Source organism: Giraffa tippelskirchi, chromosome 2 (assembly GCF_054371585.1).
Source record: "Giraffa tippelskirchi isolate mGirTip1 chromosome 2, T2T-mGirTip1v1.2.pri, whole genome shotgun sequence".
In the NCBI taxonomy this organism is placed as follows: Eukaryota; Metazoa; Chordata; class Mammalia; order Artiodactyla; family Giraffidae; genus Giraffa; species Giraffa tippelskirchi.
In genome coordinates, this window is record NC_137276.1 from 124316883 (window position 1) to 124330895 (window position 14013).

The 14013-nt window shown below is 35.9% G+C and overlaps 1 protein-coding gene across 4 annotated transcripts in view; it reads right to left on the reverse strand.

Moving 5' to 3' along the window:
* DHX36 (DEAH-box helicase 36) overlaps window positions 1-14013 on the reverse strand; it is a 47330-nt gene that overhangs the window by 11079 nt on the left and 22238 nt on the right. For 3 of the 4 annotated variants that reach the window (XM_081532044.1, XM_081532013.1, XM_081532023.1), the window contains exons 12-17: window positions 13693-13780; window positions 11057-11112; window positions 9275-9339; window positions 8428-8571; window positions 6097-6214; window positions 5057-5155 (exon numbers count right to left, since the gene is read on the reverse strand). In XM_081532044.1, coding sequence (XP_081388170.1) covers window positions 5057-5155; window positions 6097-6214; window positions 8428-8571; window positions 9275-9339; window positions 11057-11112; window positions 13693-13780 — 570 coding nt within the window. The remainder of the gene's footprint in view (window positions 1-5056; window positions 5156-6096; window positions 6215-8427; window positions 8572-9274; window positions 9340-11056; window positions 11113-13692; window positions 13781-14013) is intronic. The other variant, XM_081532034.1, reaches the window with a different exon arrangement.

Below are 14013 nucleotides of genomic sequence, written 5' to 3' on the forward strand. Positions count from 1 at the left end.
ATGACGCTGTGAAAGTGCTGCACTCAATATGGCAGCAAATATGGAACTCAGCAGTGACCACAGGATTGGAAAAGGTCAGTTTTCATTCCAATCCCAAACAAAGGCAATGCCAAAGAATGCTCAAACTACCGCACAATTGCACTCATCTCACACGCTAGTAAAGTAATGCTTAAAATTCTCCAAGCCAGGCTTCAGCAATACGTGAACCGTGAACTTCCAGATGTTCAAGCTGGTTTTAGAAAAGGCAGAGGAACCAGAGATCAAATTGCCAACATCCAATGATCATCAAAAAAGCAAGAGAGTACCATAAAAACATCTTATTTCTGCTTTATTGACTATGCCAAAGCCTTTGACTGTGTGGATCACAATAACTGTGGACAATTCTGAAAGAGAAGGGAATACCAGACCATGGAAGCAACAGTTAGAACTGGACATGGAACAAGACTGGTTCCAAATAGGAAAAGGAGTATGTCAAGGCTGTATATTGTCACCCTGCTTATTTAACTTATATGCAGAGTACATCATGAGAAACGCTGGGCTGGAAGAAACACAAGCTGGAATCAAGATTGCTGGGGAAATATCAATAACCTCAGATATGCAGATGACACCACCCTTATGGCAGAAAGTGAAGAAGAACTAAAGAGCCTCTTGATGAAAGTGAAAGAGGAGAGTGAAAAAGTTGGCTTAAAGCTTAGCATTCAGAAAACTAAGATTATGGCATCCAGTCCCATCACTTCATGGCAGATAAATGGGGAAACAGTGGAAACAGTGGCTGACTTTATTTTTCTGGGCTCCAAAATCACTGCAGATGGTGACTGCAGCCATGAAATTAAAAGACGCTTACTCCCTGGAAGGAAAGTTATGACCAACCTAGATAGCATATTGAAAAGCAGAGACATTACTTTGCCAACAAAGCTCCATATAGTCAAGGCTATGGTTTTTCCAGCGGTCATGTATGGATGTGAGAGTTGGACTATAAAGAAAGTTGAGCACCAAAGAATTGATGCTTTTGAACTGTGGTGTTGGAGAAGACTCTTGAGAGTCCCTTGGACTGCAAGGAGATCCAACCAGTCCATCCTAAAGGAGATCAGTCCTGGGTGTGCATTGGAGGGTCTGATGTTGAAGCTGAAACTCCAATACTTTGGCCACCTGATGCAAAGAGCTGACTCATTGGAAAAGACCCTGATGCTGGGAAGGATTGAGAGCAGGAGGAGAAGGGGATGACAGAGAATGAGATGGCTGGATGGCATCGCTGACTCGATGGACATGGGTTTGAGTGGACTCCGGGAGTTGGTGATGGACAGGGAGACCTGGCGTGCTGCAGTTCATGGGGTCGCAAGGAGTCGGACACGATTGGGCGACTGAACTGAACTGGATAATCTCATTAGAGGAAGAAAAGATATTTGATAAAAACATGCATAATAAAATTATCCATGAATAAAAATCTAATAAACTAAGAATAGAAACTTCCTTGAGTTTCAACAAAAAAATCTTCAAAGAACATGCTCAATGAAAATTATTGACAGCTTTTCCTTTGAGAATAAGAACACAAGAATGCACACTATCATATCACTTCTGCACAATATTGTACTAAGGATCCTGGATGACAGCTGGAAATAAACAAAAATTCCAATTATTTATAGATGTGATTGTATGCAAAAAAAATCTACATACAGTTATCAGAATAAGTGGTTTTCACAGCATTAATGAAAACAAGGTCAACATTCAAAACCACCTTGATTTCTGTATAGCAGTGACACAAGAAAATGCAAAATTCTGAAGTTTGAATAGAATCCAAAAAATACCACTAATAAAGACATCAATCTCTTAAAGAGTTGTATGATACACAGAAAATGCTGAAATACCGAGAGATTAAAAAACTAAATCAATGGGAAAGAGCATGTTCTTGCTTGGTTAAGACTCAATATTGTAATTAAGACAGTGTGATACCAGCTAAAGAGAAACATACATCAATAGAATAAAGCAGAGCCTACAAGTAGACAAACCCATAGACAACTTGATCGATGACAACGCTGCAGAACAAAGAAGAGAAGGAAAAGGATAAACTTTTTTCTAACAGTTTCAGTCAAATGTTCCACATATCTAAAAAACTGATTCTTACCTCACCTACACACACAGACACACACACATCAATTGCACAAGGATTATATTTCTAAGTGTGAAGAAGAAAAACTGAAAACAGTATTATCACCATGACTCCAAAGTAGATAAAGACTCATGAAAGGATAAAAAGCAGTAACAATAAAGAAAAAACTGATATATATTTCACATTAAAATTAGGAATTTGTTCACCAAAACACTAGTAAAAAGTGATAAGGTAAAAATACAGACATATGCAATAATATAAACAATTGACAAAAGGCTCAGATCAATAGTACACAAAAAGTATGACCTCCTATGACATAACAGAAAAACTGGCACCAGAAATTTACAAATGAGACTATCCAAATGGGCTGGAAGCATGAAAAGCTGCATACAAATTCAACAGTACTCACCGTAATGCAAATGTAAACTATTAAACTACAACATACCTATCAACATGCTTAGAATAAAAGACTATAGGTTGGTGATGCTATACAGCAATGAGAATGCTCACCTACCACTGGCCCTGGTAGGAGTGTAAGTAGTTTGACAACTTTGGAAAATGGTTGGGCATTACCTACTGAATTCACTCCTACATGTATACCTATGAGAAATACTTAAACATGTACACTAAGAAACAATGAATACTGAAGAATATTCATACCAGCGTATGTAATTGCTTCAAATTGGAAATAAGCAAAATGCCTTTTGGGCTTCCCAGGTGAAAGTGTTAGTGTTAGTCGTTCAGTCGTGTTGGACTCTTTTGCAACCCCATGGGCTCTGTCAGGCTCCTCTATGGAATTCTCCCGTAAAGAATACTGGAGTGGGTAGCCATTCCCTTCTCCAGGAGATCTTCCCGACCCAGGGATCAGACCTGGGTCTCCTGCATTGAAGGTAGATTCTTTACCATCTGAGCCACCCCAAGCCCCACGTGGCTAAGTGGTAAAGAATCCATCTGCCAATGCAGGAGATGCAGGTTCAGTCCCCTGGAGAAGGGAAATGGCAAGTCACTCCAGTATTCCTTCCTGGGAAAAGCCAGGGACCGAGGAACCCGGTGGGCTGAAGTCCATGGGGTCACAAAAGTGGCAGACACAACTTATCGATTAAACACCAACCAAAAATACCTTTCAATAGCAATATAAAGAAATGAAAATGAATGAACTATATACAGCTAAAAGCAGTAATGCACATGAATTTCACAATGTTCACTGAAAGAATTCAGAACCCCATTCTTCCAAAAGTCCCAACATCCTATGGATTTCTGTAAAGTTTATAAAGGATCAAATTAAATTGAGCTCTTTATAGAAATGTATTCCAGTTAGTAAAATCATCAAGAAAAGCAAGAGACTACCATTAAAGAGTCATGATAGATGCTATTTTTTTGACTCAGGGAGTGATGGGAGAGGGTAGGCAGTGGCCTTTTAGTATCCCAGAGATGTTCTTAACTTCTTGACATGAATAAAAATAACAGTGCTCATTTTGTAATAAATCATTATGCTGGATGATTTTTGCTTTGCTCTTTTATCCTGGATGGGCATTCTGCATTGCACAATAAAAAAGTTTTTTCAAAATGCAGGCTTCAGACCCTACTGTTGGCAATGATGTCCCAGGCCTTTTCACAATTTTGTTGCTTGCAAATGGCTCAGTAAAGACTGGTTCTTAAATTCAGTCAGGAGAAAGGAAGTCACCCCACTCTGGCTTCAGACTCAGCTGTCCTCTGGTCATCTGTCTCTACCACAAGTAAGTTGATTCTCTGATCACCACCTAGCTCTCTATTGCTATGTTTTATTAGAGAAAAATCTGGAGGGGAAGACTTCAATTTTAAAGTCAGTAAAACCACACTGTTCCCTAAAATATCAGCAACCTCACTAAATCTAATCCAAATTCAAATAAAAATGGTCAGATCAGTTACAATACTTTTCATTTAAACAACTTATTACTCACATTACAAACTTACTTCAATGTTTTCATATGGACCAAATTCTCAAAACTATCTACACAGATGGCTCAAAAAAAAAAAATTTAAAATATGTAAAATACACCCATCAGCATCCTCTAACCCACCACCAATCAACAGTGGCTTGTAGCACTGATGGAATGTCTTTTCTACACTGTTCATGCAGTAACCACTAGCCACATGTGTCTGTTCAACTTCTAAAATGTGTGAATGTGACCAAGATACTGAATTTGTAATTTAATTCAAAACTTAAATAGTCACCTGTGGCTAGTGGATACTGAGTTGGACAGCACAGTTCTTTCTCTCTACTTTGGGCACTAACTCACAGCCAGTCGTGTGCAGCTTCTCAACGTGGTCTTGTATAGGGATGGCTACCAACTAAGTGGGCACCTGACTAAGACAATGAAACCTGTTCCTCAAAACACTGACTTCATAAAATAAACTAAGGGAAAAAGCTGTTAAGAAAAACAATGATAGGTAGTGGGCTATATTCTGGGAAAAAGTCACCTGCTGGTATTCCTTCAAAAATAGAAGAGCTGCCTTTATAAGATGTCCATACTGTCATTAGGTTGCTTAGATTTGATAAAGCTATAAAAACACTATGAAAATCAGAAAGAATAGAATACAGCAACCAAATTCCTTTCAAGAATACAAATGAAGAGGATCAAAACAGGAAACTGAAAGATTCGAAAGTTTTAAAAGATTGAAATGGAAAGATTTCAAAATGTTATGTAATTTTAAGTCATGCCTACAATGAAAAAACTTGTGTGGAAAGAGCCAGTATGATAAGAAAATCACAACAGTATCATTTTATAACTTATTTCACACTTAAAGTTGAACAGCCAAATAGTGAATCAATTTGGTCCTGCACATTCATTGGCCTACTTTGCAATAATTAAGAGTAAATTTTATAATTAGCTTGCTTTACTTAAACAATCTAAGTTAGACTCTAAGTCACACATTTAAAAAAAAACAACAAACAAGCAACAAATTTACCAGTTCCATCAGGTGTTTTATGGAGAGTAACACTGCTTCATTCGATGGTGGATCCATTAGCCTACTAAGAAAGTAAGCAATTCCACCTAGTCTTAAAATCTGCAGGGAGACAAATATAATTAAACATGTCACATATGGACATAAGAGTTTAGTCTTCCCCGTGTCACTCACTCGAATAAAGCATCAAACCTATACACGATTTTCCAGTTAGTTATTTTACCAGAATAAGTTAAAATTATGTTTGTGATTCTAAATGTTTAAAGGCCAACATACTACTTTCAACATCCACTAACTCTATTAATGAGAAAAGTAGCTGGTTAAAATCTCAACAAGTTGATTACCAATTATCTTCAAAATAAGGTGGCTAATTTTATCAAATATATGATGCTAAAAAAAAGTAAGTAGTTTATAATGAGGGAATCTTAAGATGTAGTGACAGTAGCTAAGATTCACTGAACACTTCCCTTGTGCCAGGCACTGGTCTAAGAATTTTACGAAGTTAATTTAAATAACTTGCCCAATATAAAAGAACTAGCTTGCCACAGGACTTGGGATTCAATCCCAGATAGTCTGGCTCTAGAGCAGTGTGTAATTAAAAACTGTTTAATATACATGTGACAGAAGCTTAAAAACAGTTTACAGTTTATTGATTTTGAACTGCATGGGTTCATGTCTATGCAAATTTTTTTTCAATAAATATAATACTTGCATTTTCATTTTACAGACCTTTAAATTAACTAAGTGCAGGGGAAAGTTTATGTTCAATCAGCAAGCACAACATGTAGAATCAACAGAACTAGGGTTTGAGTCCTGATTCTAACCAAGCTGTTTCAACGACCCACCCTTGAGTGAGTCATTTTCTGGGGCAGAGAAGGGATAACTGGCAAGTCTAACCCTCAGGCTGCTCAGGGGTCAAACTGTACTAACACAAAAACAAATGGTGGTCTACATTCTTTCTGGCAGATTAATATGTTACTTTCCTCTATAAAACATGCTGAAAACTAGAACCTTATTTACTTTAATTCTCCCACTTAATTTACCTTTATCTGTAAACAAAGTTCTTCCAAAGGCGTTCTTAAAATTTCTGGCAGTTGATAGTCATCTAGAAGGCTTGCTCTAAGACCGTTATATAGATGATAGCAATGACCAGGTTGAACTCTTTAAAAAGAAAAAAAAAAACAACAAGGCGGGGGGGTGGGTAAGTATTATCAGTGACTTTTTAGAATTCCAGAGAAAAGAAAAGGCAGGGAAAGAAGTCAGTATCTATTTCTTACAAGCCACATCATAACTAATTTACTTGTTACTTCATTGTTATTCATATATTCCTTTTCCTCATCTGTTTTAAATAAGCTTAAATCCACTAATCCTCAGTCCTAGTTCTAAAAAAGACAAGGTTCCCTCCTCCTACCAATAATTTGGTTACCTATTTCTTATAGATTCCAGACTGGTAGACACAAAATCAGCAGTATACATAGGTTAGTCTCTTTGGGCCTTGTGAGCATTTTATGTAACAAATCCTGGTATTATGTTAACCAGTCTATAGTATTTCAAAAGCTCTTAGGTATGTCCTATCTAGTGAGCTCTCAGAGAGATGTTGGAAACAATTTTTTCCCTTATTTGCATCTAGTGATCCGAATGATGGGCTTATCTGGTGGCTCAGAGGACCCATCATCTATAGGATCTCCATCAAGGAACCACATAATAAATACAGTTTGTACTGGCCTTCAAAATAATTATCAATCTTAATTAACTTTGCTAAAGGAAATTTGTATCACAGAGCCCACAAGGGACTATTTTCCATTTGAATTAAAATACTGTATATATATAAAAGCTGAATCACTGTGCGGTACACAAGAAACTAAAACATTGTAAACTAACCATACTTCAAATAAAAACAAAACATCAACAAAAACACTGCAATTCCACAATTAACTTTCACCAGGTTAGTGGGGATGAAGAATTCTATAAAATGCAATACTTTACATTTAGTGACTGGTCCGCATGGGGAAACCCCAATCTTGCTAGGCTCCCAATCCAATTATCCCCTCTTAATAGAGTAGAAGGTACACTTCTTGGACTAAGCCAGGACTATGACTCAACAGCACCAACTGCATAATCCAATACACTACCTGAAGTCAAGTTATACTGGAATAATCTGCAAACATTATAACAAGTGAGTCACAGCTTTAAATATATAGTATAAACTTATTAAAAGGCTGATAAATGGTCTGTCCAATTTTTTTTTCCAACTCTTCTTTCCTTACTTAAGCCAGTATCTGAAAATTAAGGGAAATCTTCTTATTCTACATGTAAGAGGTAAAATAAAAACTCTTCAAACTCCAGAGATGATTCTATCACTCATATGAGTTAGGGTGTAAAATACTCTGAAGTATGCATTAAAACAAGTAATAAGTGCAATTATTTGTGTTATAGGCAAATCTTTTCTCCGATCATTAAAACAGAAGTATTGGACTTCCCTGGTGGTACAGTGAATAAGAATCTTGCTGCCAATGTAGAGGATAGAGGTTCGATCCCTGGGTCCAAGATCCCACATACTGTAGAACAACTAAGCCCATGCACCACAACTCCTGAGACTGCACTCTAAAGCCCACATGCCACAATTTCTGAATCCCGTGCACCCAGAGCTCGTGCTCCCCAGCAAGAGAAACCATCACATGAGAAGCACATGCACTTCAGCGAAGAGTAGCTCCTGCTCACCACTAAGAAGACCACGCACAACCAAAAAAAAAAGTTATTTTTATTTCTTATGCTATCACGTTAAGTGGGAAAAAGTACTTTCCTTGGTAACCAGTGAAAAACCAGTACAGCTGTGAAGTATAGTGATTAGGAGCCCAGGCTGTGGAACCAACCCACCTAAATTCAAATTCCTGGCTCTGCTACTTGTAACGCTGTGTGACTTTGGAAAGATGACTTTAGATGACTTTATTTCTCTATACCTTAGTCTCTTTACCTTCAAAATAGAGATAATAACCTACTTCATAGCACTGTGGGGAGGATTAAGCAAGTTAATGTGTATCAAGTGTCTAGAGGATGATCTGACATTCAAATATTATTAATAGCAATCATTATTAGTCATGTTTTTTAAAAAAGAAACACAATCACAGATAATATAGCTAATAAGATAAAGAATATTAACTTTAATTAACCAGACTGAGGAATTAGAGGTAGAAAAATTATAAAATAAAAAACTTGACAGATACTTTTTCCAAAACAACTATGATTAAAATGACTCCCCCATCTAAAAACATGCTGCAGTAAGTTTTTAAAAAGATGAAAGGGAACTTCCTTTAATAAATTTGGTACACAAAATTTTTGGTGTTTTTGTAAAGACTTCAAAAGTATGATCTTACCTTCCAGCTCGACCTTTCCTCTGTTTAGCGTTAGCTTTACTAACCCACTCAGCAGACATTGTACTGATGTTGTTCTGTGTGTCAAAGTGTGTCTCCTTTATTTTTCCTCCATCTATTACATAAACTACATCATCAATGGTAATGCTGTTTGGAAAATACATAAAAATTGTTAAAAACACATCTAAAGCATATTAGCCTATACCAGATCTACAGATAGGGATCTTAAAACACTTTTGATTGAATCAACTTGATTTCAAGTAGTTTAGGATTTTCACCACTCTTCCACATTTACAAATGGGTATCAGACACCGCATAACAGGCAGTATCAGCAGCTTCAGTGGCAGCACACAGTACCCTTCTTACAGATCATGTGCACAATTCTTATCTGCCCTCAGTCAAACTTCACAGCTTGCCTGAGGACTTTTTTAACTAGCTCTGTGAGCCCTCCAGTGCCATGATTTAACACCAGCTTCTGCAGAATAATCTGTTGCAATGACTATACTGGTATATTAGTACCTCCAATGGAATAATTTTAAAGAGTATATATAACTGATTACCAAACAATCTATCAATTCTACTCCCAACCAGAAGTACTGACCTCAGTCCTCATGCTTCTTTAGGGAAGCTTTAAAACATTCACTTAAAAGCCTATTTCTGAAGAGGCTAAAACATTAGTATAGGTTAAAAAAAAAAAAAGAAAAAAACCCACTTTCACTGCAACTAAATTAAAATAGGTTTAAAGATATTACAAAGTATTTTGTAGAAAAAAGATTAAGGTATGTTAACTCTTATGGTGCTGAAAACAAATGTAATCATTAGTAGCTGGTAATTAAAAAACAATTTTTACCTAGTTTCTGCAATGTTGGTAGCAATAACTATTTTCCGAACACCAGGAGGAGTTCTTTTAAACACCTGCAAGAATACATACATCAAAATCCCAAGAGTGAACTAATTTCTGATATGTCCATTCTTGCAATTAAAGTAATTACTTCAAGTACTGTTCACTTTTAGCAATTTTGTGTTCGTTCACTGACATATGCATCTAATATTTATAGATATATTTGTATCTTATACATCATCTTCAATATCACAAAATTCCCTTTTGGTAAACCAAATCTCCCACAGATATCAAAACCCTATCACAAACAAGATTTCAAATGAACAGTTATAATTTAAAGATTATTTTAATTTATAGATATTTAAGTGGTATACAAAATTATTAATATGATATTTAAATATGGTAACTTAAAAAAAATTTAACAAGTGTTGCAGAATGCAAACGTTTTACTGTGCTGTCAAACTTTTTAAGGGAGAGGGACAGAAGTGTAAAGAATTATGAATTACTTAAAAACTACACAGATAAAAACAGGGCTTCCCAGGTGGCTCAGTGGTAAAGAATGCGGGATACGCAAGAGATGCAGGGTTTGATCCCTGGGTTGGGAGGATTCCCCTGGAGTAGAAAATGACAACCCACTCCAGTGGTCTTGTCTGGAAAATTCCATGGACAGAGGAACCTGGCGGACTACAGTCCATGGGGTTGCAAACAGTCAGTCACAACTGATCAACTGAGCATGTACAGACATACAGATGACACCAACCAACAAGGCATGTGCCCAGTCATCAGAATGAATGCCAGCTAGCTGTACCACTGTATACCAGCTACTGAGAGTGAAATGGACTTAAAAAAAAAAAAAAATCCCCTTCACATAATAAATCTTACAATGTCATGATGGCAAACACCACTTGGCTAAAAAGCAAAAAAAAAAAAAAAACCCAGCATAAACTCATCTCATTTATAAAAATGGTAATAAGAGAAAATGTTGTTTGCCAGTCTATCACATATTCTCTAGCAAAGGAATCAATATTTTACGGTTAGGGCATGAGCGATGGAAGTACTTCCACACCAGATACTCTTTTGTTCAGTCTCTGGATCAAGAGCTCTGTCTTTCCTCTTCTCTTCCCTCAGACATGCACACTGTATCTAATCCAGCTAGCTGAGCCTTACTCAGAACTATCATACCAGCAGAGACTGTAAAAAGCTCTCAATTAAAAATATCTATATTATTTCTTACAAAGAGAGTAGAAAAAGGGATCCATCTCATTTTACCAGGGCCTGCAAACACGGTAGAAAATTACCCTTCCTTTGGGAATGCACTGTTCATTCTAACTAGAGAGATCCCTGAATCTGACAAAGTCAAAACATCCAAAACCGTAATTAATAATACATCACTGAAATCTCATGCCTACAAATGTACTAATTCTGTTAAATCAAAATCTCAGTATCAAACTGTGTATGTCACAGATTATTCATTCCTAGGCTGAATTATTTTTATTGGTTTTCACATATCTTTTTATTTTATTCAGGAAACCCAAACAAGCTATTGGTAAAAGCAACCTTTAAATGTTTCCCTAATGCTGATGAGACTAATGTGATTCGTAGATTACCCGCTCTTATCCAAATTTGTGTGCAGTCATTCCCTGAAGACTCATTTGGTAAAGGTTCTCAAAGAAGTATTTTTTGTATGGATTACTATTTCAAAATGTGCCTTCAAAAATAAAAGAAAACAAAACATACAATAAGCAGTCCTTAAAGCTTGCCTCAGTTTGAAAGATAAATTTAACAACATACCTGTGTCTGGTTAACTGTAGGCATCAGAGAATGTAAAGGTATAATAATAAACTTGTCTGAAAATTAAGAAGAAAATTAAACTTTTAAGATAAACAGCTGCAGAAAATTCCATAAAAAATACATGGAACAATGAGTTCAGATGCTAAGTCACATTAACTCTTAATTTATATTCCTATGTAGAATCAGATCAAGTATATACATTTTATATTCTTGTTAATATTTTTTCTGCTAATTCTAAATTCTTATACAATGCTGAAAAGTTGGTAGCAACCTTTTCAAATAATACTAAAAAAACACAAAACAAAACATTAACTCCATTCCCACCACTAACTAAAGATAAAAGGATTTTATTTAATATGGGTGATAATCCTACTTTAATCAAAGAAAATTTTAAAGCAAATTACTTATTCAATTTCCATGTCCACTTAAAAATAACGAAATAGCACTAGTAAAATGCAATACATTCCAAAAGTCGCCCACATTAAAAAATAATTTTGTTAGGAATATAGGCAGTTTTAGGTTTCAAAATCAAGTTGCTCAAGCCCATTCATGATTATCAGTCAACAGACAGTTTGATATAGTACTGTAATGGGAAACAGAGAGTGTTACAGAAGCAAGGGTAAATTTCAGTCAGATATAGCTACCAAAGTGCAACCTAACTTAAATCTCTAGCAAGAATGTCCAGAAGACCCTACATAGTTGTATCTTCCAAGAAAAAGAACTGCTGTTATTCAGGAGATACGGTGCTTCCCACAGCCTATGACCCTCCTAAACCATAAAAAACTGTCAAATAGTGCTTGACAACACCTTCAATTACTTATCTCTGTGACACAGTATGAAACACGTCCACTCTAACTTAATTGAATCAAGCCTTCAGATAGAATTTCCAGTTGGCAGGAAAACAGGATTAAGAGATGATCAAATGAAATGATACTATAAAGATTCAGACATCTCCAGAAAGTAGAACCTAGTCTTTTCCACCGTGGGGAAAGGAAGGGGAAGATGGGAGTGATGTTCTAAAACTAAACGATTTATCAGTCTGACTTTTTTTACAGTCTGAGCAAGCTAGTTGTGAAAGATATTTTGGGGGAAAAAATGGGAAAATCTGATTATGGATTGGATTATCAGGTGATGATAAAGATTAGGTATGTTTAATTTTTCAAAAATTTTCTTTAAAAGAAATTAAGCTGGTGGTTATACTTTGGTCACCTGATGCGAAGAACTGACTCACTGAAAAAGACCCTGATGCCGGGAAAGATTGAAGGCAGGAGGAGAAGGGGACAACAGAGGATGAGATGGCTGCATGGCATCACCTACTTGATGGATGTTGAGTTTGAGCAAGCTCCAGGTGTTTGGACAGGGAAGCCTGGCATGCTGCAGTCCATGGGGTTACAAAGAGTCAGACACGACTCAGACACTGAACTGAACTGAATTGAACTGAAGCTGGTGGTGGAACTATAAATTAATACTTCCATCCCTGAGCATAATTAAATCAGAAAGCTAATGAAGTCAATTATAATAATGTTTAACATCACACCCTTCCCCTACTTTCTCCAAAATGATCTCCATATTTTTCTTGGAAAATATATACACACTCACATTTTTAAAACTAAAAGTAGATCATATAATAGAGTTTATGACGGGGGGAGGAAAGGCCAAAGTTGGCAGGTTCAGCCAGAGAAGTATTTCTGTTTTAAAAAAATATATACAGTTGTATAGTTTAATCACGACCTACACTTTTTCTATACAGAAGTTACCAATGAGGAGGAAAACAAAAGCAGTATTTCATTATAGAGAAGTCATGGTAATCAGACAAAAATATTTTTGCAGTCAGAGAATAGAAAATAATTTTAATTATAGTGAACGATTTGAGGGCATTACCATGATGGGATTTAAAAAGTATTTTAGCCAATAAAATTAGATCAAAATATTTTTCAGTGTTTTTAAAAAATAAAATGCACTTCAACAGAGTAAGGCTAGGAAGTATATTCAGAGCTATTTAAAATACTAAATGGAATTTGCTTTGATTTTACTAAAGTTAACAGTGACTCTGGAAAAAGCTATAACTTAATTTCACAGGAGAAAAACGTTCCAATGTGTTTCTCTAAAACATAAGAGGTTGTATCTTTCAAAACACCTATTAAACAATCAGATCACATGAGAAATTTTTTTTTTTTCAACTTCAGATGTTCAGGTCACATTCTAATATTTGGCAGGTCACATTCTAATATTGGCATGAGGATGAGATCTGGGTCTGCACTTTAAAAGAAGTGCCATGAGTGACTGTTGTACAATTAGAGCTGAGAAATACTGGCCTAAAAGGACAAATTCAAACTTCTTCTCTGCCCAACTAAATGCAGGAGTGAGTGAAGAAACAAAAACCTCAAATGCCAAAGACTCAATTTTATTGGGCAAATTTAGCCAGAGAGGGGAAACAGTCTCACCATAAAACTAAATAAGGAACTTCACTATCTACCATCTATCTTCATCTCTGACCCAGGACTTTGCAGGGGGAGAAATCCAACTTTTGAAAAAACTCAACTTGGACTAATAAGCTCAAACGAAAGAAAATAACCAGGCTGCACGTAACTCAAGTACCATTCTTAGAACTGCAATAAAATACATTTCTACAATACCTGATTTAAACATCACTTGTGACATCAAGAGATCATGTAAAGTGCTGATGTTGTCCCAGCCTGGTAGAAAGACCAATATTGCACCATCCTATACAGAGGGGAAATAACTGTTATAAAGGATCACATAACAAAATACAACAAGAGCATAATTCTGTGCACAATTAAGTCTTCATTAAAATTATATTAGCTCAAGATAACTTTTAGTTACTAATTATAACTAAAGAAAGAGTTCAGTTTTTAAAAATAGGATTTATAATCCAGACATTTCATTTGTTGAGTCTTTTCTTCAAACAGGTCAAACTGCTAAATCACTTGGTATTT